This window comes from Hyaena hyaena, unplaced genomic scaffold (genome assembly GCF_003009895.1).
Source record: "Hyaena hyaena isolate Hyena2069 unplaced genomic scaffold, ASM300989v1 scaffold_1123, whole genome shotgun sequence".
Lineage (NCBI taxonomy): Eukaryota > Metazoa > Chordata > Mammalia > Carnivora > Hyaenidae > Hyaena > Hyaena hyaena.
In genome coordinates this window covers 507,832-531,302 of record NW_024081756.1, presented here as the reverse complement: position 1 = coordinate 531,302, position 23,471 = coordinate 507,832, and the positions used below count along the sequence as shown (strand labels likewise).

Here is a 23,471-nt window from a genome sequence, read left to right as displayed (position 1 = left end):
GCCCACCGGCTCGCGGGTCTCCCGGGCGCCCGGCCCCGCCCCTTCTCTTCAGACTCCGCCCCTCTGCTGGTCTCAGCTCTGCTCGCTCCCGCACGTACCCGGGTTTAGTCCCGCAGCTCCCGAGTGCTAGTTACCCCCTCCCCTCCACGGCCTCGTTAAGGCCGTAGTTTTGAGTCTTCAAACAGAGACGGTGTCCGGCCCGGAGAGGAGGCTTGTCGGGCAGTAAGCCTCACAGTATGTGAGGCCTGAAGCTCAGCTTCTTTTTTGGTGGTGGGGCTCGGGGAGGTTAGGAATCGGGATTGCGTCACTTTAAGAAAGCGATTTCAAAATTCTAAATGCAAAATGACTACGGAGCGTCCCTGGGCCTGGCCCCTAAGTTTGCGAATCGCGGTCTATCCGCCCGTCAGGACTGTGGTGGGCTCTCCCGATCCGAGGCCGGCGTGGAGGAGCTCTCAGAGATGTCCGGAGACCACCTCCCGCCGACTAGTCTCCATTGTCTCTAGGCTTTCGTCGCGAGAAGAAAGCTGGGCCCGTAGATTTGAGCAAGGCCCCTTAGGTGTAAACGAAGGCTTTTCTGTGGCCACTAATTAGACGCTGTTTCTAAACACCTGTGTTGCTAGTGTAATTGCGATTGCCTGGGATGCACCGCCTTTGGTGGGGGGTCAGAGAGCGATGGTAGTAGTGTTGGTTTAGAGGTTTGTTGGCCACTTCCAGAAATGACTCCCTGTACCTTCTCTATATTGTTTTTTTAGTATATGTGCTGCCGAAGCGAGCACTCCTCTATATTGTTGAAGATTGCACTGTGCTGTTCACACAAAGGGACATTACTAAAACCTTTTTCTTTTCGGTTTTGGTGGGTTTTGGTTTGGTTTGGTTACCTGTGAACCCTGGATGCTTGAAAGCAAATGAAAACAGTGTTTAGAATCTAATCAAGTTGATTTATATTATTTGAGGCTTGAATTAAGTCGATTCTGTCTTCTTCCCACTATCCCCTCCGTATATGTACCTACAGCGATTACTCCTACCACGACTATTGTTAAGTTTTAATGAGTATCTTACCATAAGTACACATAGCCACTATTTCAAACTATATTAACATCCACAAAATTAGGGCAATACAATATTTCAGCACTCAGATTTGTTTCTAAAACTTGTTTTTCACCACAATATCTTAAAAACAAGCCCAAACTTTACATAGCTCTCTTTAAAGATTGAGTAACTGAAATCATGATGACGAAACAAAATAAATGCAGCACTATTTCAAAGAGTTGTCTATGTGTGAGCTACAGATTAAGAAACTCCTGGGGCACCTGGGTGGCTCAGTTTGTTAAACCTCCGGCTTTGGCTCATGACTTTGGCTCAGGTCATGATCTAACAGTTCGTGGTTCAAGCCCGATGAAGGGCTCTGTGCTAACAGCTTAGAGCCTGGAGACTGCTTCAGATTCTGTATGTCCCTCTCTCTGCCCCTACCCCAATCATGCTGTCTCTCTCTCTCTCAAAAGTAAATAAAACATTAAAAAAATACCCCAAGTCATAGTTTATACTTATAATTTAGAGTTATAGTTATTTATGCATTTATATATACATAAAATGTGGCTTTCATTTGTTATTAAATATCTGCATACAATTGCTTCCCTATATTCTATGAATTTGTTAATTAATATTAATTACTTGGTTTTGTAGCATACGAGAAGGAAAATGAATGAACTGTACACTGTAAGGATTCAAAATATTACTTTACTATTGCCAAAATTGTCATGGCAAACTTGTAAAGGAATTTCCTTTGGAGTAGGTCCACTGTAGATGGTGTCTAGGGCTAATAAGATTGTGTTTTTCCCATAGGGCTAGATGTTTCCTTAAAACTGGCAAGCTGTTGTCAACAGTAAACCTCATCAAGGACATTGGTAGTATTTTAAAGTGATTAGCTTTCTATGTATATTTTAGTGCTTATAGACAACAATTCCAAATTGACTTGCTTTCAGTATATCATTTTACATGGTTGATCTATAATTCATTACCTGAGCACACCAGGGGAGGCAGTGTTGTGAATTGTACACTGGTAAGCTGCTTGGTGAAACCAGGCTTTGTATTTTTAATGTGTTTAATTATATTTAAAATCAAGGAAGGCTTAGGGTTGTGCCTGGTTTTCTTTGAAAATATGGATTTGTTTTCTAAGGGTTGCAGTTGATGGTGTTTTGATGTATTAATATGTTTGCTGCTGCTACCAAGAGCTTTGTCAAGCAAGTTGGAGATGGAGGGAGATTGGTTCCTGTTCCAAGCCTCAGTGAGGCTGACAAATACCAACCTCTAAGTCTGGTGGTAAAAAAGAAGCGATGCTTTTTCTTTCCCAGATATAAATTTACTTCAACACCTTTTACACTGAAAGATATTCTTCTAGGAGACAGAGAAATTTCAGCCGGTAAGTGTTAATGTCTGCTTCAGAGTGACTACTCATTCAGTTACATTAAGACAATCTAAACAGGTTGTATATACTACTTATTTGTAATAGTTACACATTTTCATTGATAAAAGCAACTTTTCTTATGATGGTAATATTAAGATTAATAATATCTAAAATTTGTATAGTATCAAATCTTTTTGGTTGAATAATTTTCCAACATATTTTGTAAAATGATTTATTGTATAATTTTATTTCAATTATTTTATAGATTATTTTAACCTGATCAACTTAGAATATGACAAAATAATATATTTCTTCATCTATAAAATGGTATATTACTTATCTACGTGGTCACATGAGATGAAAGTAATTTACATTTATTTCTTATGACTCAGTTATTGCAATTGGTAAACTAAAATGTATCTTACTCATTCACAGTCCACCTTAACTAAAAGTAAACCATGGCAGATCTAATACAAATTAGAAAGTATGCTCAAAAGCCATTAATAATCTGCCTCTCCTTTCTGTTTTCCTAAAACAGATTAGAAAACAAATTGATGTTTCAACAAAGTATTTATTAACACTTTTTTTTCCTTCAACCACTCAGTGAATCTTAAAGCTGACAGAGTTCTATTGGTAGAACAAAGAACTTGAGTTCTCTTTTAAGGACTCTATCAAGTATTTATTTTGGTTGTCAAATTAATTGCTATTTTAAATCTTGGCTTGACATGTTGCCTTTCTCAACATTTGTGTAATGGAGTCTTACGTAGTAAATTAATGCATTACTATACATAATCTATATTAAATGAATTCAAGACATTTAAAAAATATTGATTTCTTAAAGGTATTTCATCTTATCAGTTACTGAATTATGAAGACGAATCAGATGTCTCACTCTATGGAAGGCGAGGCAACCATATTGTGAATGATGTTGGGATTAACATTACTGGGTCAGATTCTGTTGCAGTAAAAGCTTCATTTGGTGTGGTGACCAAACATGAAGTGGAAGTATCAACATTACTCAAGGAAATTACTACACGGTCAGTAGAATAATACTTGATGTACTTCAGTGTTTTCAACAAATATTGTAATTAAATACAATTCGACGCTTAAAACATTCAGGTTCTATATATTGTCTAACATAATTTAGTTCTTTCATTTGTTTGAAATACTACAAATTATCAATTTAGAGAAGGGTAGATATCCAAAATCATTTGGTTTAAACAGACTTAAAAAATTTTTTTTAATGTTTATTTTTGAGAGAGAGAGATAGGGCGAGAGCAGAGGAGGGGCAGAGGGAGAGAGGGAAATAATAGAATCTGAAGCAGGATCCAGCCTCTGAGCTGTCAGTACAGAGCCTGACATGGAGACTGGAACTCACAGACCGTGAAATCATGACCTGAGCTGAAGTCAGACGCTTAACTAACTGAGCCACCCATGCGCCCCATGGCTTAAACAGAATTTTTAATTGTTTCACAAACTGCTTTGGCCCTGTACACATGCGCTGAATTATTAGATGAAAAGAACGCACTAATCTGTTTGCAACAAATATACTAAGGGAGTCTCCTCCAACAGAATCCTGTAATAAGCATGTTTTAAGAAAACAGAAAGGCGAGGCAGATTATTAATGGCTTTGAGCATACTTTCTAATTTGTATTGGACCTGCCTTAATTTACTTTTAGTTAGGGTGGACTGTGAATGAGTAATACATGACAGCAAAAATGTACACGATAATATGTAATTAGATGTGACAGATTCTTGTGAATCTATTTTTTTTATTTAGAAAAATTAATTTTGACCACAGCTTGATACGTCAGACAAGAAGCAGCAGAAAGGCAGTGTTGTGTGTGGTCATGGAAAGCATTCGAACCACACGGCAGTGCTCGCTGTCTGTGCATGCCGGAATTCGTGGGGAAGCCATGCGGGTAAACCACACTCATTAAGTTTCTCTTACTAAAAAGCTGCAATGGGAATTTTTACAAAGTACTCAATTTCTAATGAGACATGTCTATTTTGTCAGGTGTTGAGATTAAAGAGCTGCAAGTGTATATAAAATTTTGCACAGTGATGGTTTTTAGTTTTTAAAAAATCCAAGAAAATTTGGATTCTAAATCTGTAATATAATGCAAATAAAACCCTAATCCTTATGAAATAATGCATACTAGAGTCCCTCCTATTGCTATTTAAATGATGTTTTAAGAATGCTTATGTTGAAAAAAAAAAAAAAAAAAGAATGCTTATGTTGAATTCTTGATTTTATTTAATTATTTTTAAATGATTTTTAAAAATGTTTATTTTTGAAAGAGAGAGAGCATGAGCCCAGGAGGGGCAGAGAGGGGGACAGAGGATCTGAAGCAGGTTCTAGTTGGTCCGAGGGTTGTGGGTTATCGTTAAGCTGGAGCAGGCTCTGTGCTGACAGCGGAGAGCCTGATGCGGTGTTAGAACCCACGAACTGTGAGATTATGACTTGAGCTAAAGTAGGCTGCTCAACCACTGAGCCATCTAGGTGCCCCTTGATTTTAGTTTTAAGTGATGCACTTTATACTTGAATTTTTAAAGGTTGATTTTATATTTTTAAGTTTTCTAAAATAATATTGTCAGTGGCCTAACATGCTTCATTCAATGTTAAATACTTACAAAAAACCTCTTGGAACTTATTTGAGTTTTTAAAAAGCTAACAGCATTATTTGTCTTTGTCATTTACATAATAATGACACATAATAATGGCTTGATTGGTTTTATTCAAACCAATTGTTAGAAAGATAGGGTTCAATTAAAAACTTTTAAAGTCTGCAAATAAAGGTTCTGTTCAGTGGCTATGTTTAGCTGCCTACTGCATTGTTTAACATTGGATCATTTTAGGGGCACAGACTGAAACATACTTAATTGTTGTAGATTACTTTGAAAAATAAGTTGATTGCTTTGGAAAGCTGCTGAAAACTCGGGGCTTTGGAACAATAGACAGGATAGGCTGAAAACAAGCGTAGCACTTCAACGGTTTGTGGTTGAAAGGAAAAGGTTTTTATGTCAGAGAGCATTACTGTTGTGGTAGCACTAAGTGACAGTGTCAGTGAGAAAGTGGTGGGTTTTATTTCCTAGATGGTGAGACCCCATTGGACCTTTGGACCTATGGTATAAACAGTTAAATTCAATGGGATCATTTGTTTTTGTCTTAATGGTAGGACTGTATGAACTGTTTTCTAAGAAGCTGTCTTTCTGTGTTATGCTCCCTTAATAATGTTATTTATTTATTTACTATAGTTTCATTTTATGGATGAGCAGAATCCCAAGGGACGAGACAAAGCTATTGTTTTTCCAGCACACACCACCATAGCTTTCAGTGTTTTCGAACTCTTCATTTACTTGGATGGTGCCTTTGGTAAGTGAATGATTTGCATGACACTGAAATGATCGTATTTTCAAGAATTTAATGGGAAACACACACATACACTCTCTATGTGACTGTAGAAGAATGGTACTCTCAACACTGTCAGTCTTATGGTTGGGTAGTTGCTGGAAAAGACCCTCTGTCTCTACTTACCTGCTACCTCTTTTCTGCTTCTTGGTGAAAGCTGCGGACTCCCCACCACCCGACTTGCAATTATAGATAAGAGTTCAAGTGCAATGCCATTGGCAAAGTATTCCTTGAGTTACATAGGGAGATAATAAATGACCTTCTATTAAGTAGTTTTTTGATGACGGCAGATAGAGGAGTGGGTAGGCAAGATGCCTGCCGGTGTCAGAGTGCCCAGACTAGGGTCCCCAGAGACTAATTCCTTTCAGTTTTACCTACCATAAACCAGCTTCACCCCGACTCTCTCTAAAAAATAACTTTAATACAAATACCTTAAAATTGTTTTTTTTAATGTTTTATTTTTGAGAGAGAACAAGCAGGGAAGTGCAGAGAGAGAGGGGGACAGAGGATCCAAAGCGGGGCTCCTCGCTGACAGCACAGAGGCAGATGCAGGGCTCAAACTCACAAACCTCAAGATCATAACCGAAGGCAAAGTCAGACACTCAACCTACTGAGCTACCCAGGCACCCCACCTTAAAGTTGTTTTTATGTGCTTTATAATAATACTTTATGTACCTTATATAATACCTCAGTGGAGCTCACTGTAGGCTTCTAAATTTCACAGGTCTTTAAGATTAGGAGCCCAGCCAGATCAAGGCAATAGGCAAGGGAGCCCCCTGAGCATGGTCATTTTTAAACATTTGCAGACCTGTTTTTGTTTCTGCAGTTCTGTGGGAGGAGGGAATAGGGAATCCAGAAACGTGACAAAACATGCTACATACAGTCTATTTGGGACACTTCAGATGTCGGTTTTTACAATTATTGTGATTGTTAGGAGCAGAGTCAACTGATAGAATGGACATATCCATCAAAATGTAAAATGTGTATATCCTGCACTTTTAGGAATTTATCCTACAGATATACTTAAACATATGCAAAGTGATATGAGTATGAAGGTATTGGAAATACCCTTAAGATCTATGATCAATAACTAGTTCAATAATGATGCATATCCACACTACAGAACACTATGAAGCCATTAAGAATGAGGCAGCAGTCGGGACCCTGACATGGAATCATGTCTAAGAGATATTTTAAAGAAATGTGTGTAGTGTTTAACTATTTGAGCCTAAATAATTTTATTTGCATACATATACACATACATTCCTTTGTGCTTGTGAAATATATGGAGTATTTCTGGAGTTATACTCAAGAAACAACAGTGGTTACTTCTGAAAACTGAGGCTGGGGTCCAGGGTAGATGGAAACTTGCCACTGTATCCCCATTTTGTTCTCTGGATTCTGTACCCTGTGCATGTTAGCCTTTCCAAAAATATATAAAATTTAAGTTAAAAACTACAGTGAATGACATGTACCAGAATTCGATCACAACTAAAACTCCCAAAAAAATGTGAATTGTTCCAGTTATAACATCTTCTAAATTTTTTTTTATAGACCTTTGTGTCACTTCAGTGTCAAAAGGAGGTTTTGAAAGGGAAGAAACCCCAACATTTGCGCTGCTCTACAGATTGAGGAATATACTATTTGAGAGAAGTATGTCATTGAAGAGTATTTCAATTTTTTTTTCCTTCTTGGATTAACACTTGTGTTTATCTGTTCAGTATTCCTGTCCGCTAAGGAAGAATTAAAATCTGGAAGTGAAATCATTTCATGACCGATGGTTTAGATTCCGTATTTATAAATGCGATTTGGTTATATATTTTTTATTTGACTTCTAACACATTTCTCTGTTTTTGTGCTTTTAGATAGAAGAGTGATGGATACCATTTCTCGTTCACAGCTTTACTTAGATGATCTTTTTTCTGACTACTATGACAAACCTTTCAGCATGACTGATATTTCACTCAAAGAAGGGACTCATATCCGAGTTAACTTACTTAATCACAACATTCCCAAAGGACCTTGCATACTCTGTGGAATGGGGAACTTTAAAAGGGAGACGGTTTATGGGTGCTTTCAGTGCTCGGTCGATGGGCAGAAGTATGTGAGACTTCATGCAGTTCCTTGTTTTGATGTTTGGCACAAGAGGATGAAATAAAACAAAAAAAATGTACACTCCTTGCTAGTGTTTTAGGTGCAACTGTGCCACACACTTTTCCAAAATTTTCTAGTTTGCTTTGATTAATTGTGGCAAAGTAAAGAGGGAGAGGAAAGCGAAATTAACCTGTTTGGGTATCATTTTCTTCATCCATAAAAGGGAAGATAATCATCTCTACCCTATAAATTGTTATAAAGATTAATATTATTTATGTGAAAAAAGGTTAAACTATTCAAAATATAGCTGTTCCTTCATAAAATCTGCCAGTTACTTTAGAAGTATATTTGGGAAATTGGTCTATCATCTTAACTTTACACAGTGATTTTTCTAAATATCAATTATATTTTTAATTGGCTTTTAAGTCAACATTTAAGAATGACAGGAGGTTAAATGTGGTCTTTATGGTGCCTTAACCATTGCCTTAGGTCTGGTAAAATGAGAAAAATGTGTTAATAATTTAATGTAATCCTAAATATTTAATTGCGGTATCAAATTAAAAGCACACTGAGCTCAGTGTGGGGTTTTGTGTACACAGTAAACAGGAAAACTGTTAGTGGTAATGGGCTGCTGCCCTGTAACATACACATGCTCACTAGTTTTGTCTTTATAAAAACTCACTGCTGTCAAGGTAAGGCAGCTAAAAAAAAAGTTAAGGCAGCTAGGACACCTTCATCTTTCTCTTTTGTCTTTTTTTTTTTTTTTATTTACTTCTAGGAGAGAGAGAGAGACAGCGTGAGCAGGGGAGGGTCAGAGAGAGAGGGAGACACAGAATCTGAAGCAGGCTCCAGGCTCCGAGCTGGCAGTCAGCACAGAGCCCGACGCGGGGCTCGAACCCACGAACCGCGAGATCATGACCTAAGCGAAAGTCGGACGCTCAACCGACTAAGCCACCCAGGCGCCCCTCATCTTTCTCTTTTGAAAATGTTTAAAATATTTAATGTATTTAGTTCTGAGAGCTCGTTTCTATCTACTCTGTAAGACATCTGAAATGTTTCATACACAACCTAAATTATTAATTTACTATACACCCTTATTAAAATAATTGCAAAAGTAATGTTAAAATTCTAGAACTCAAAATGCAGTTATAGCACTCGCTACGAGGTCATGCAAATATAAAACACCTGATGCCTTTCTGCATGTAGAATGATTAGAATGTTATTTTTTTATTTAAACGTGACTAGCGTTTTTGAATGAATCTCCTTTTGATAGCATCTATAATTTTTAAAAATGTGCGTTTAAAAGCACTTTGAAAACAATGGGACAGAATAGAATTATGAACAGTTTGTATAAGGGGATGATTTCCGTATATATCTTCCTTCCACAGTATTTTTGTTTTGAGCAGAATATATGAGTCAAATGCAAATAGGAGTATACCGATGGCAGAATATTCTAGTGACTTTTTTTGGTATGGATATAGATCATGGGGGCAGTTTCCAAACCAAAACATAATTGGTCATAATTGAGTCATCAACTTAGTTTATTTCATTGGAGCCGGTTTTCCTGAGGGAAGTCAAGGAACAAGCATTTGCAATTGAGCAAGTAAAGAAGAGTTCATAAAACTGGGTCCAGGGATGAACTGTTGGGAGGAAAGACGGTGAAAGCTTTGGTTTTGTGAAGCGTCAAACTCTGTGCTGTGTATATGTGATATCCGTTAATCTGGTGGTGTTTGTGTTACCCCTGCACTTTTAGATAATAGAATTTCTGGCAAAGTATCATTAGTTTGGAAAGGGCAAGTTTCAGAAATGGAAAAAGCTTTGTTTTGAACTCGTCTTGAACAACGCTATTTATTGCCTGACCATACCTTCCTACATATGCAGTAGGCAAAACCCTACATGTTCCAATAAATAATGTGCCTTTTCTTTGGCACCAGTGTGATCTACAGCATCTCTCACCTCCTGTTCGCAACAAATCGGACGTCATGATTTGACCGTGACACGAAACTGCCACGGCAGTGCATGTTCCCGTCAAAAATTTGATGGCATACCAGTTTGTAATGCTCATTTGTGATCACTAACAAGAATACTGTAAAGTGAAGTGACATAGAATAGAGGCACATAGAGAAAGGGAACTGGAAACTAAGAGATACTGTGGCATCTATTTAAGACTATCAAGACAAAAAATTAGGGATGATAGAACTAAAGGCCTACAGGAAGCCAGAGGAAATAACACATTTATAATGGTGTCTGAAGGAGTACAGACTCAGAGCAGTATAGATTGTATTATCTCTGCTAGAAGAGGCACAAAGTCTTTGGTCTGATCAGATATCTTTAAACATTCCCCACAGGACTAATGACCCAAGGCCAGAGCTTGTACCAAAAAGTACAGCGACTGTGTTAAGGCTCTCTGTGGGACAGAGTTGTACAACTAATATTTTCCTATATGCATACCACAGGAAGATTTGTTCGATCCTGTCACTTTTATATCATCCTTTTATTTGTAATGCTATGAAATGTATCAGCAAATGAAATGTTAATTCCTGGGTCCTTATTGAATATTTTCAATATATGGGGCATTTTAACAATTAAAATGTTAAAAATTGGATATTTACATATTTATACATGCTGTTAAAGTTAGAGCTGGTAAGAACCTCGTAGATTTTGACATAAGTGCCCTCCTATCTCCTGAAGGGGGAGAACTGCCCACTGGGACGAAGAGGTCTATTTCGCGGTGCTGCTATTCGTGTGCACAGAATAAAGCAACAGGAAACACAATTATACCTTTCCTGAAAGTTAAATCTGCAAAATAACACACAATTTATTATGCCAAAATTACATGTATTGAGGGGATCAAAATATGTTCTCGTGGGGGGGAAACCGAAAATACAGGTTCTGGAAAAGTAACTCTTTTATATATAAAATACAGTAAGTAGCTAAGAAAAATTAGAAATAAAATACACTATAGTTCATCATGTTGATATACATTGTATTCCTTGGAAGAAATGAAGCCATCACCATCATGATCATTCTTCTTAAAAATATCTTCTAAAACTGCATTCTGATATGACTGGTCACGAGGCTTCTCATCTTTTTCAAATTCCCTTTTCAGGTAATTATTTATCTAGAGGGCCAAAATATGTCTTTAATAAAAAAGTACCACAGTAAATATCCAGTAACTTTAAGGAAATGTTTGCATAAGGAAACTCAAATCTACTTATAATAAATGATTAAAAAAATTTTAAAGCTACTTGAGGTTTTAAGCTTTGAAGCAATTTTCTGAAAAACAAAAACAAAAAAACCCCACCTCTTCAAATTAGTTTCCCCTGAGGTTATAGATGGTTAGTTGTACGTACTCAAAGATTAACATCTGAATTGAATTTTGTTGAAATTGTTTTCCTTTTTTTAAAAAAATTGTTTAATGTTTATTTTATTTTTGAGAGACCGAGAGATACAAGGTGAGCAAGGGAGGAGCAGAGAGAGGGAGAGACAGAATCTGAAGCAGGCTCCAGGCTCTGAGCTGTCAGCAGTCAGCACAGAACCTGACAACGGGGCTCGAACCCACAAACCCCAAGACCATGACGTGAGCTGAAGTTGGACGCTCAACCGACTGAGCCACCCAGGTGCCCTGAAACTGTTTTCTACTAATCTACAGTGTCCACATTATGAAAGGAAAATCATTCTTAAGGATTTCTATTAGTAAATAAAATCCAAATTGGCATTTTTACAATCTCTAAAATTAATATATTCTATTATCTATAAAACTCAACCATAAATTTTGAAACAAAATGTAATTAAAAAAATTTTTCTTATGCTTCTGTAGCTCTCCTTCAAATCTATATGACAATCTCAATAATGATGTCAAATAAAGAACAGATATTAGGGTTTTTTTAATGTTTATTTTGAGAGAGTGTGTGTGCATGAGCAGGGGAGGCGCAGAGAGAGAGAGAGAGAGAGAGAGAGAGAGAGAGAGAATATCCCAAGCAGGCTCCACACTGATAACGCGGAGGTGACATGGGGCTCAGTCTCATGAACCATGAGATCATGACCTGAGCCGAAATCAAGAGCTGGACAGTCAATCGACCAAGGCACCCAGGTGTTCCTGAAGAACAGGTATTCTTAAGTATTCTTTCTCTGTATGACATTTCTACTAGCCACATGTGACTGACTATTGGATCAAATTGATCAAATTGAGATATGCTACTACTACAGGGGTAAAATACACCTATTTTATTGTCTTCAAGCCTGCCTTGGCTTCTCTCTTCCCCTCTCTCTATCCCTCCCCACTCCGCCGCCACCATGCAAGCTCTCTCTTTCAAAATAAATAAACTCAGAAAAAATAAATTATGTGACTCAATTATATTTCCACTGGAAAGTGCTATAATCTGGAGATAATGTTCAGCAAGGCTGGCCACTTAAAAATTTTTTTTTTAATGTTTGTTTATTTTTGATACAGAGAGAGCATGAACAAGGGAGGAGCAGAGACAGAGGGAGACACAGAAACCTTAGCAGGCTCCAGGCTCTGAGCTGTCAGCAAAAAGCCTGATGCTGGGCTCAAACTCAAGAACCATGAGATCATGATCTGAGCTGAAGTCAGGCATTTAACCAACTGAGCCACCCAGATGGCCCAAGGCTGGGCATTTTAGAGGTAAGATTATTTTTGAAAGCTAAAGTTGAACTCAGAGATTTTCACCAGTACAGATCCCAACTCAATCCATCATGAGTAGACTTTATTTTAGAATGATCAATGGATCTTAATGAAAGATATATAAACTGTTCTCAAATGGGACTTAAGTCCTATTGAGAGAGATACGTTTTTTTCTTCCAGTTGAGCCTCAGCAATCCTATGTTGGTGAAAAGAACAGTTTCTAAGTAATTAATACTTTCATAACCATTATTACTGACCCTGAAAATGTAGTTTTATATTACACTGTCGTGGAGAGGTACAAAAAGGTAGTGGGTAAGAACAGAACCTTAATTTAGTGTATTCTCCTTCTCTCCCGCCTTATACTAAGGAAATAAATGACACAATATGTCTGATGATGAAGGGACGTAGTTTCTTTTAGTTCATGTTTTAAATCCTGGTTTTGTCATATGTTGGTTGTGTGGTCTTGAACAAATAATTTAACCTCTCTGAACCTCAATTTTGTCATCTGTAGAAGGAGGGAAACCATATCTCTATGGCAGAATTAAGGTATGGGTTAGAGTAATATTTATAGATGTCAATAAAAGATAGCTATTGTTATTTAAGCATGTGAAAATCACTCTGACCGTCTAGCGATAATGCAGGGATATCTGAGACCATCTGGGTAGACGGTAGCTAAGCAGGTCACTGTTTTGGACTTTTTTATTTTCCAGAAAGGCCTAAAGATCTCATTAGGTCTCCTGAGGAGCATTCATTTGGCAGAACATGCCTTTTTGTATGCAGTTGATAATGAGTGGTCTGTGTGCACAGGCTGAGCTCTTGGATGCTACGTGAATTCATCTGCTGCTGTTCATTCTACAACTCCTATGGAGTCAATGCAAAGTACATACTGGGATGAACTTACCACCCCTCTACTTGTCCTTCTTAAGGACCGGGGATGTTCCCGTTCACATATCCCTCTTCCACTGGTGAGCAATAAAGGACCTTCAGGGAAGGTCCTTACTAATATCCTGGAGAAGGGAGTAGTATTAGCGTGGGGGAAGGACTGGGGAGGGAGAGGAAAAAAAAAAAACAAGCCCCTGAAATCAATGATTCAGGTACCTTTTATCACTTAGGTGGTAGAATCATGCCTGGCAAACTGTTTTGTTTTTTTTAAATTTTTTAAAGTTTATTTTTGAGAGAGAGCGAGAGAGAGAGAGGGAGACAGAGCATGAGTGAGGGAGGAGCAGAGAGAGAGGGAGACACAGAACCCGAAGCAGGTTCCGGGCTCTTAGCTGCCAGCACAGAACCTGGCGTGGGACTTGAACTCATGAACCGTGAGATCATGACCTGAGCTGAAGTCGGATACTCAACTGATTGAGCCACCCAGGCACCCCAGGAGACTGGCAAACTGTTTTCAAACAAGAGGGGAGACAACAGGGTTACTCAATTTAAGCGAAAAGGGTATAGTCGGTGAGACTAAGTAAGGTACCAGCCTTCAACAGTACAAACATTAGCCCTGAAACATTTGTGCTGGAAATTCCCTTAAAGAGGCAGGGTAGACCATGGTTAAGAGCACAGAAGTGGAACCAGACCGCTGATGCTGCAATCTGATTTTGTCACTTAGAGTGGCAAGACCTTAGCCACTTACTTACCACCATTTCCCCCTTCTCTAAAATAGAGATAATGACAGGTGTCTACCTTGTAAACTGTCATAAAGATGAAATGAGCTCACATGCTGATGTGCTTATAATGGTACGTGGTACTGAGAAAGTACAGAAGCACATTACCATTATGGTTCAGACATCTTTCCCTCAATTCATATATAAGAGTAACTGGAACGCAGAAGTTAGTTGACTCCTGGGTCCTGCTGACCAACTTTCTAGTGCACACAGTTCAAATTCTTGCTAGCCCTTTTTATAATCTCATGTAATCCCCACCATCCTGTTTGGTGGAAATAATTTGCCCCGTTCCAAATTCCTATGGTGCTGCTTGAACGAGATGTGTTCCTGTAGTCTAGAGACTGGGGATGCCCTGTAGAGAGTTCGCTTGGTATTTTAATGACCCCCGGCAGGGAGAAAGGCAGCTGAACAGGATGACTCAGTTACAAGTTTTATATTCAAAAAGCACATTTTCTTCTTGGAGCTTAGATTTTTTTAGTAATCAGCTCTCTATTTTTTTTTCAAAGTTTATTTTATTTATTTTGAGAGAGAACGAAAGAGAGAGAGTAGGGGAGAGACAGAAAGGGGGAGAGAGAATCCCAAGTAGGCTCCACTCTGTCAGCACAGAGCCCCATGTGGGGCTCGAACCCAAGAACTGTGTGAGTTCATGATATGAGCTGAAATCAAGAGTCAGATGCTTAACCAACTGAGCAACCCAGGCGTCCCTTAGTAACCAGCTCTATTAAAAGCAAAGTAATCAGCCCATGCTTGGTAGAGCTAAAAAATAACAGCTGTAACATGGATATCTTTAAATCATCATGACTTAAAAATCATGATGATTTAAAAAATGAGACTGTACACATGGAACTTAGTTTGAATTACCTCGGCTTTAGAGAGTTGCCTGTCATTGTCCAAGTCTATCTGTTTAAATGTTTCAATGCTTCGTGGTCCTTTGGTCACAGCATAAAGTTCAATCTCAAAAATCAATGTTGCATCAGGTGGAATCTTGCCTTCTGCTAAAGGTATAATTTTTAACAGTTTAACTGACATGAAGATAATGTTCACATATTTACTCACAAATAACCCTTATAGCATTATGATTATATTATTTCATACCAAAAAAACTACCTACTCAATTTACTCTTAAGGAGATTTTTTTCCATGTTTATAAATCAGATCAGTTCTGAGGACCTCATGGACCATTATTCACTGATTAAATTAAAATACAGATTGTGTAATTTTTATTAATTAACCCCACCATTACAGGAGAAAGCTAGGGCAGAGAATAAATAAACAGGGAGTAATCTTTTAATCAGTAATCTTTTAAAAAATGATATTGTATAGTTATTTGAAAGCATAAATAAAACATGTTTCCATATATTTACAGACATTAAAACGTTAAGTGCAATGACAATAATCCAGTAACAATTTTGTGAAACAATTTCTAATCACAATAAAGAGTTTTAAGTATTAAGTTGAGTAGTTTTTTTTTTTTTAAATGTTTTTTATTTATTTCTGAGAGAGAGAGAGAATCAGCGTGAGCAGGGGAGGGTCAGAGAGAGAGGGAGACACAGAATCCGAAACAGGCTCCAGGCTCTGAGCTAGCTGTCAGCACAGAGCCCAATGTGGGGCTTGAACCCACGAACCACGAGATCATGACCTGAGCTGAAGTTGGATGCTTAACCGACTGAGCCACCCAGGCACCCCATGAGTAGTTTTCCTTAATAAAGCTAACCTATTAACTGATGTCACAGATGATTTTAGCAAGCTATGGGCTATTTCAGATGACTGTTTCATAAAAATAACCTACTGAAGTGACTTGCTAAGAGGCAGGGGTTAGCTTGGGTCACCAGGACATCCCAGAGTCTCCCAGGGTCTCATCCATTACAGGCACTCAACTATTTGTTGAATGAATGATCCCTGTGGCTTAAAGCCTATTTGTTCTTTGAAGGAAATAGTAATTTCTTTAATGAAACAGTGGAGAATTCTTGCTGAAGTGTTTACATAACACAATAAGAAAAGAACTTGAAAGTTATAACTGAAAGAAGTGGATCAGTCACCTCCAAAGCAAAGACACCGACAAGTCTACCTACATCTACGCATCACCATGTGACTAATGAAGTCCCACGCGATGTATCACATACCTGACTTTAGAGTAAAAGAGCTAGGGGTTAATTCTGTGATCAGTTTTACAAAATCCATTCCTATTCTGTCCAGTTACAACCTCCTTCTGACAGGAAAATAACTAAGGATAATAATTAACGATAACCTGAAAACAAATTCAAATTTCTTAAGAAAAAATATTACACGTACATATGGAGTTTCTGAATAATCCTACTGTAACAGCAGAAAATATTGCCAATTAGGTTTTCTCTTACAAAGAAATTAGAGCAGAAAAAAGAGAAAAAGGTGAATTTGCTATAGAATGACTTGGATTTAGAGAAGCAGATAAAAGAGATAGGAGTTAATTTAAAGAATCTATACGTACCACATGTACTGTTAATTAAAGTACTAAAAAGTCACATGCATTTCAAGACATGCAGGGGGTGCTGTGTGACATGAAGCAAGGATACTGTGCAGAGGAAAGCCTTCTTCAAGTACTACCTAAAATAAAGTTATAGTTGATGTTAATAACATAAGTAACTTATGCAAGTAACTTAAATAAGTAACAACTTATTTAAAAAAGCTTATTTGATCAAGAAGTTGTTTGTTAAGCAGTTACTTACCGTCTTCACTGGATCTGTTAAGTAATCTAATCCTATTTATTGTAAGGCAGGTAAACCAGCAGTTAAGTACACTCCAAAGAAAATACTTTTGTTGGACCTCAGTTTCCTTATGTGTAAAACAGTGTTGGTGGTGTTACTAATGAGATTTAACATTTTTATGTTCATTGGAAACACCTCAAATTAAATATACACTAACTTCTTCACAGTTAAACATGTATATCTCTGCAGCAGGGGTCTGGTTTATTCATAGCTTAGGCAGCTAGGGTAACTAATTCATAACTAAGCGTAAATTAGTTTACAAAAAGGATAACTAAGTGGTCATTTGCTGTGGGGTAAGGGGGCTCAAGGATGGATGAGCATCTATTGATAAGGGATGTGGTTAAAGTGAGATTAAAGAGTCTGAAAGGCATTCTTTGCCTATATCACTTTGCCTAAAATTGGTCCTGATCTATATGACAATAATTTTGGACACGTACTGCATTCAATTTATCTTCATTTTTTTTCTCTCCCTCTCCCAGATTCCTCTATGACTAAAAATAGGGTATATAAATTGTTGTTCCATGGGAGCTATTTTGATGGGACCAAATGGCTGGCAAAAGCACTGAAAATGAAGCTGGAGTTACCTGGAACTGTCTTTAGGAGTTTTAAGTCTGGGTCTCCCTTGAACCACTGACCTCCCTCTAAGTCCAGTTTGGGGCAGTGATCCCCTGCCCTTTCTGGAAAGAGCAGGTGACGGAATCACTACGATTAATGAGGTAACCAAACAGCCTCAAAGAGGCTGTGCCATTTAATGAAATACTTGCGAGTAATGACAATATCTCATCGTAGAAAACTAATCTTTAATGACTTTCATTATATACTAAATATTTTAAGTAGGTAGAGTTTGCAAGGGTTCTAAATAGCATGAGGAAGGAATGATTCTGTCTCTATAGTCTCTACACAGAACAGGGAGCAAGGACCTTACTGAGAATGCAAAATAAAATCTGTCCCTCTGCCAGGCTGACCACTTTCCCCCTTTAAAAACTGTCCTCTTTGGGGCGCCTGGGTGGCTTAGTCGGTTAAGCGTCCGACTTTCGCTTAGGTCATGATCTCGCGGTTCGTGGGTTCGAGCCCCGCGTCGGGCTCTGTGCTGACTGCCAGCTCAGAGACTGGAGCCTGTTTCAGTCTGTGACTCCCTCTCTCTCTGACCCTCCCCTGCTCACACTGTCTCTCTCTCTCCTAGAAATAAATAAAACATTAAAAAAATTTAAAAAAAAAATAAAAATAAAAAAAAATAAAAACTGTCCTCTTTAAGTGGCTCCACTTTTAATTTTAGTAATTTACAAGACTTTTAATTTTGGAAAAATAGATACATTGTATGGTTAAAAAAAAAAGATTTAAATAGTACAAAATATTACAGAGTAAGAAGAAATCTCCTCACCCTTGACCCTCAGGTTTCCTTCTCAGGAACACTTAATGTCCTCAGATGACTGTGCATCCTTCCACACATAATCTGTGTAGAATACGTGAAAATGTCCCCCTTACATGTAAGCTCTTTGAGGATAGGAAATTGTTTCTTCATTGTATGCGGCCTTATGCTCAGTAACTAGAACAGGCCCTGGCACTGATGCTCAATAAATACTTGTTGCATGAATACATTCTATCCCATTTTATTTTTAACATATTAATACATGTGACTCTACTGAATTCTTTTTACTGGCTGCATCATAGCCCATTGTACAGATACTCCATAATTTAACTGATTCCCTATTGATGGATACTCAGGTCATTTCCAGTCTTTTGCTACCAAACAAAAGTCTGTAATGAATGGTTTTTTATATATACCTTTGTGTACATTTCTATAAATGGAACTATTGAGTCAGAGGATATGTGCTTTTAAATTTGATAGAAATTGCTATAAGGGTCAAGTGATTTATATTCATTCCCAGCAATAATGCATGAGACTGCTGGTTTTTCCATATCTGTGCCAACTTTTATGCCGTTGATAATCTGAGGAGTGAAAATGGTGTCTCATTTTGTTTAAATTTTCCTTGAATTATTAATGAAACTAAGTACTCTCATAGATTTGCAGGTTATTTGTATTTTTGTTGTTGTTGTTAGTAGGCTGTTTGTTTATGAACTTACCCATTTCTAGGGCTAGGTCATTTTTATTATTAAGAGTATTTATTATTAGTAGTAAGAGTCTTCATACTAGTTGCAAACATTTTCGCCATTGACCAGCTTTACCCAGGTTCTCATATGTGTCGGATTTTAACAATTAGTAAGATATTGAAAAAAGCAGTTCATTTCTTCTACATTTCAAGCCTTCTCCTGAATTTGAGTAATAGTGACTGACAGTTGTTATATTCAGATGTTCTTTTTACTATGTTCTAGTGCTGTCCTTTTACTCTAAAACCATATGTTTCAGTTTCCTGAGTTTTATGAATTTGATTTTGGTACTGTTTACCGAAGGTATATAGTGTAGACATTTATGTAATAATAAAATAACACATACTAAAATAAAATGACTAAGGTAAAGCTTATAGAATATACAAGATCATTATGAGAACTGCCACCATGTGAGGGAAAGAACTCTGGCCAGAGATCTGTCTTCCAAAATGTCTTTATTTTTTTTTTTATACGTAAAAAGTGGGCACCAAGCTGGACTGGATTAGATACAGCTAAAGTTTATTGGACCTGAGAGTTCTGTAATTATTTCCTCTGTGATGTTTGTTTGTTTTGTTTCAGTGATTCAAAAGTTTTTAATTGTGGGAAATACACGTAACATAAAATTTATGACTGTAACCATTTTAAGCTCAGTACAGTTAAATACATTCACATTGCTATGCAACCAATCTCCAGATATATTTCATCTTGCAAAGCTGAAACTCTACATCCATTAAATAATGACTCCCTATTCCACCCTTTTCTCAGCCCCTTCTTTAAATTTGGCTATTTCACGTACCTTATACAAGTGTAATCATACAGTATTTGTTTTTTGTGATTAATTTAGTATAGTGTACTTAAGGTTCATCCATCTTATAGCATGTAGCAGAATTTCCTTCCTTTTTAAGGCTGAATAATATTCCATTGTTGTTTATCCACTCATCTGTCAATGGATACAGGTTATTTCCACTTTTTGGCTATTGTGAATGGTGCTGCTATGAACGTGAGTATACAAATATCTCTTCTAGACCCGGCTTTCAATTAGTTTGGATATATACCCAAAGCTACGATTTGTTTTTTATTTTTTTAGCTATGCTTTATTTTTAAATATAACTTAGAGATATAAATATTAAAACACCTTACCATAACCTTCCTTTCCATATGCAAATGAAGGGGGTATAATCACTTTTCGCTTCTCTCCGGGGCACATATCCATCATCGCAATGTCTAGGCCTTTTATGACTTGCCCAACACCAAGAACAAACCATTTGGGGTGGCCTTCATTTTGTGTGCGGCTATAGTAAAAAAACAAACACACACACACTTAGGTAAACTGATTTTAAGAACAATGAAATCAAGTTTTAAAATATATCCGGACGTTTAGTTATAATTTAAAATTGGAGTCCTCGCTCTTTTCCCCTACTAGCACTCATTTCGAACCCCCTGGTGGGGTGTTTGGCTCAAACTTCTTCCATAATAGCCAGAAAGAAGTAAGATTTAACCGAAGCTAGTTATTAGGAATCATCTCATCTTTTTTATTGCCATCTTTGCAAAAACTATTCAACAGTTACCTTTTTAATGGGTCTCTGGCCACTAACGAGCTGCATGGCTTGTCCAAGTAGCTCATTTGAACTTTCTAAGTTTGTTCTAAAAAACAACAGTGCAGGTATAGTCTCAAAAAGTCACTTGAACAAAAATTAGAATTTGTATCTTTACTTATTAAATTTATCTGTTTTCTTCTAAGTGTTAAGAACTAACTTTCCCCAACCCTATCTTCATAGGGTAATAGCACAGATGAAGAAAAGTCATTCTCTCTCTGAGTAATAAATGATCGATCGAATCAGAGCAGCCAGTGGTGGGATGAGGAGGGAGATGGGAGAACACAGGGCCCAGAAGACACCAGGGAAAGTTACTGTTGTCACAGTTTTTTAATACAGTTGGAAACTGGCACTCAGCCAGTAAGTATGGTGCCTCTGAAGGCCAGATAAAATCATTTAAATTTCTCTACCTAATCCTCTGTAAAGAGACTCCAACATACGGTTAAAAAAAAAATGTGAACATCAGCTCATACAGACAGCTTCATAACTGACTTCTATATATCCCAAGGGTGGTGGTGATGGTGTGTGTGTGTGTAGAGTATTTCCTATAATCTCTTGGGCTAACTTTTCAATTTAAAAAGTAATAGTTCAATAGAGAACTAATACTATCAGTAGGAATCGTCTGCCCCGCCCCCCCCCCCCCCCCCCCCCCCCCCCCCCCCCCCCCGAATAAAAGGCTCGAACCTTACAGTTAAATAACAGAAGCCAACCAATCAACAAATCACTTAGGCTTCTGGTTGGTAGGAGCCCAGATTTCCTGTATCAACTGGACGCGGGAGCAGTTCACAGCATTTCCTACCTGCAGTAGAATTTCGAACCGTCTTTAGCCAGGTAGCCGTCGTAATGGGCATTTAACAGGTCTCCCTTCTTGCTGGTCTTGGAACAGTTTTCTGGACGATGTAAAACTTCTATTTTCACGTCCTCTGTGCTCTCCTCTTCCTTTTTTCCCTGAGCAGCAAAAATGCCCCATACATAAAAGAAAACGATTAACCTGAATAAAAACTGCATGATTCCTGAAGTTGGCCCCAGATGACCACTAACGTTCCTTCGCGCGTGTCACTCGCGCCCAGCGGCAGCCAAGGCAGCCCAGTTCCGACTCGTGGCAGGCATTGTTCTACGTCACAAAGGGCCGGGGGCGGGCGGCCCATGGCCCCGCCCCGTCCGGCCAGCGCGCTCGGCAGCAGCGTTTTTTTCTGTCCGGCTGGGTCCTGTCCCTCGGGTACCCGGCGCTTTTGATGGCCGTCATCGGTCTGACAGTACTGAACACTTGCACCGCTTCTCGTTAAATATGCAAATTTTGTAGCCGGTTTCCTCAGAGTTCTGTAGTAATGCTCGCATTTCCTAAAATGAAACCGGCAAAAGAAATAAACAGCCTAGGAGTGGGAGCAGTTAAGAGAATACGGCTGTCATTTGGGGGAGTAAAAGGTTTCTCTTTAGACTCCTAGGGACCTAGCGGGGATCGGGGAAGCCATTCTGCTTCTGGGGCGTCCTTGAAAGCACCTTCTCGGGGTGGTGTCATGCATTAAGAGATTCTAGGATAAGCCTCACACAATCTGAGCACCACCCGGTCGCGCGAGTACAGAGAGGTGCCGCTGCTGCCCGCCCCTTTAGATGCGTTTCCCAGGACCCAACTCCAGCGGTTTAGGCCGGGCTGGCTGTTTTGCGCTTCTTTCTCCCACCACTCGGGGCCTCCCTTGATATGAGGGCCCATGGGAGTTGGGGGAAACTCGTGATGGTGTCCCTTTTCTTACCATCCACTGTACACAGAGAAAATCAAGTAATTTGAGTATTGGGAGCTTTTTATCCCAAAAAGCTAACATGCAGCAGGAATTTGACTAAGTGTGACACAAAACCAGCCTTCATCCCACCTCCAAACGATTTAGGATGAAAAACTTGCAAACATACAGAAAAATGTAATTTTATTACCTCATCACCGCGGCCTTCTAACCACCACTTGGATTCTATCGTTAACATGTAACTATATTCGATTTATTATACATCCAACCGTTCAACAACTCACCTTATTTCCAACTGAATATCCGAAGACTTTTTACCCAAATCAGAAAGCTTCAGCACAGGCCTGGATTCGGTTCTGGAAAGAGAGGTGTTACTCTTATCTTGGTGATGCTAAGCAAAACTGCAGCACTGAGCCTGCTTCGCTTAAAGCTTGCAGCCTTCAGTAAATGTGAATTTTTGTCATTACGTAAGATGATCGTTTCCAAACAGGATTTTTAAAAATCATAAAAGCTAGGGGAAAGCGCTTATTTCTAGAATAAAATAAATTCCAAACTTCGCTTCCATGTTTTATATTCTAAATGAAGTAGTTGCTAAGGTTAATTGTCAGCGTGGTGACACTTCCCCTTGAGGCCCCTCACGGTTCCTGGCTGGAGGACTCAGCGGCACACTGCCTAACTAGGAGATAATTTCTTGGGCCCCCTGAATGTGAGGAGGGTACGAGGGAAACACAAAGTCTTTTATTTTCTTGAAACGCCACCACCGGAAGGACCTGAGGCTTAGCTACAGGAAAGCCTGAGAGGCCTACGCCTCCCCCGGGCCTTGTGCGCCTGCAGCTGGTCCTCGGGTGGGCCGGGGGCTGCGCGCGCCGCGGGTCCGAGTCCGCCTGCCGGGGCTGGGAGGCTTTTAGCCCCGGGGCATGGTCGGTCCAGGCCTCTCCGGGGATGGCGGGGGGTGGGGGGGAAGCGTGGGGAGCCCCGGGACCGCCGGCCGAGGGCCTGAGGGAGAATGAGGAGGAGTCGGGCGCCCAGGCTGGGAGGCCGGGGGTGCGCCGCGCCCGCCGGCCGACTCGCGCA

General features: G+C 38.9%; 2 protein-coding genes across 5 annotated transcripts; one reads left to right on the top strand and one right to left on the bottom strand.

Moving 5' to 3' along the window:
* The first annotated feature begins 215 nt into the window (after positions 1-215).
* PJVK (pejvakin) lies at positions 216-8,077 on the top strand. 3 transcript variants are annotated; one of them, XM_039222388.1, is made up of 7 exons: positions 216-238; positions 2,352-2,419; positions 3,246-3,441; positions 4,185-4,326; positions 5,663-5,780; positions 7,371-7,469; positions 7,682-8,077. In XM_039222388.1, the coding sequence occupies exons 4-7, from the start codon at positions 4,255-4,257 to the stop codon at positions 7,972-7,974; spliced, it is 582 nt and encodes a 193-aa protein (XP_039078319.1). In that variant the 5' UTR covers positions 216-238; positions 2,352-2,419; positions 3,246-3,441; positions 4,185-4,254; the 3' UTR covers positions 7,975-8,077. The 3 variants fall into 3 exon arrangements, with proteins under 3 accessions (XP_039078319.1, XP_039078318.1, XP_039078317.1); XM_039222387.1 differs by lacking the exon at positions 216-238 and having other exon boundaries at positions 2,134-2,419; positions 4,206-4,326; XM_039222386.1 differs by lacking the exon at positions 216-238 and having other exon boundaries at positions 2,134-2,419.
* Positions 8,078-10,697: 2,620 nt separating this feature from the next.
* FKBP7 (FKBP prolyl isomerase 7) lies at positions 10,698-23,316 on the bottom strand. Of its 2 annotated transcripts, none has more exons than XM_039222393.1 (5): positions 22,682-23,316; positions 21,461-22,002; positions 20,207-20,358; positions 15,075-15,205; positions 10,698-11,031 (listed from the first exon to the last, which is right to left on the bottom strand). In XM_039222393.1, the coding sequence occupies exons 2-5, from the start codon at positions 21,667-21,669 to the stop codon at positions 10,870-10,872; spliced, it is 654 nt and encodes a 217-aa protein (XP_039078324.1). In that variant the 5' UTR covers positions 21,670-22,002; positions 22,682-23,316; the 3' UTR covers positions 10,698-10,869. The 2 variants fall into 2 exon arrangements, with proteins under 2 accessions (XP_039078324.1, XP_039078323.1); XM_039222392.1 differs by having other exon boundaries at positions 15,075-15,208; positions 22,682-23,310.
* Positions 23,317-23,471: the final 155 nt, after the last annotated feature.

What these genes read in the sequence shown, in the direction of transcription:
- PJVK (XM_039222386.1), top strand. Translation starts at nt 2,209, where the DNA reads ATGTTTGCTGCTGCTACCAAGAGCTTTGTCAAGCAAGTTGGAGATGGA. An exon ending in AGACAGAGAAATTTCAGCCG is followed by an intron (nt 2,420 to 3,245) that starts GTAAGTGTTAAT and finishes GATTTCTTAAAG; the next exon opens with GTATTTCATCTTATCAGTTA. An exon ending in TTACTTGGATGGTGCCTTTG is followed by an intron (nt 5,781 to 7,370) that starts GTAAGTGAATGA and finishes TTTTTTTTATAG; the next exon opens with ACCTTTGTGTCACTTCAGTG.
- FKBP7 (XM_039222392.1), bottom strand. Translation starts at nt 21,669, where the DNA reads ATGCAGTTTTTATTCAGGTTAATCGTTTTCTTTTATGTATGGGGCATT. An exon ending in GGTTCGAAATTCTACTGCAG is followed by an intron (nt 20,359 to 21,460) that starts GTAGGAAATGCT and finishes TTTTTACTATAG; the next exon opens with CCGCACACAAAATGAAGGCC. An exon ending in ATATGGAAAGGAAGGTTATG is followed by an intron (nt 15,209 to 20,206) that starts GTAAGGTGTTTT and finishes TTATACCTTTAG; the next exon opens with CAGAAGGCAAGATTCCACCT.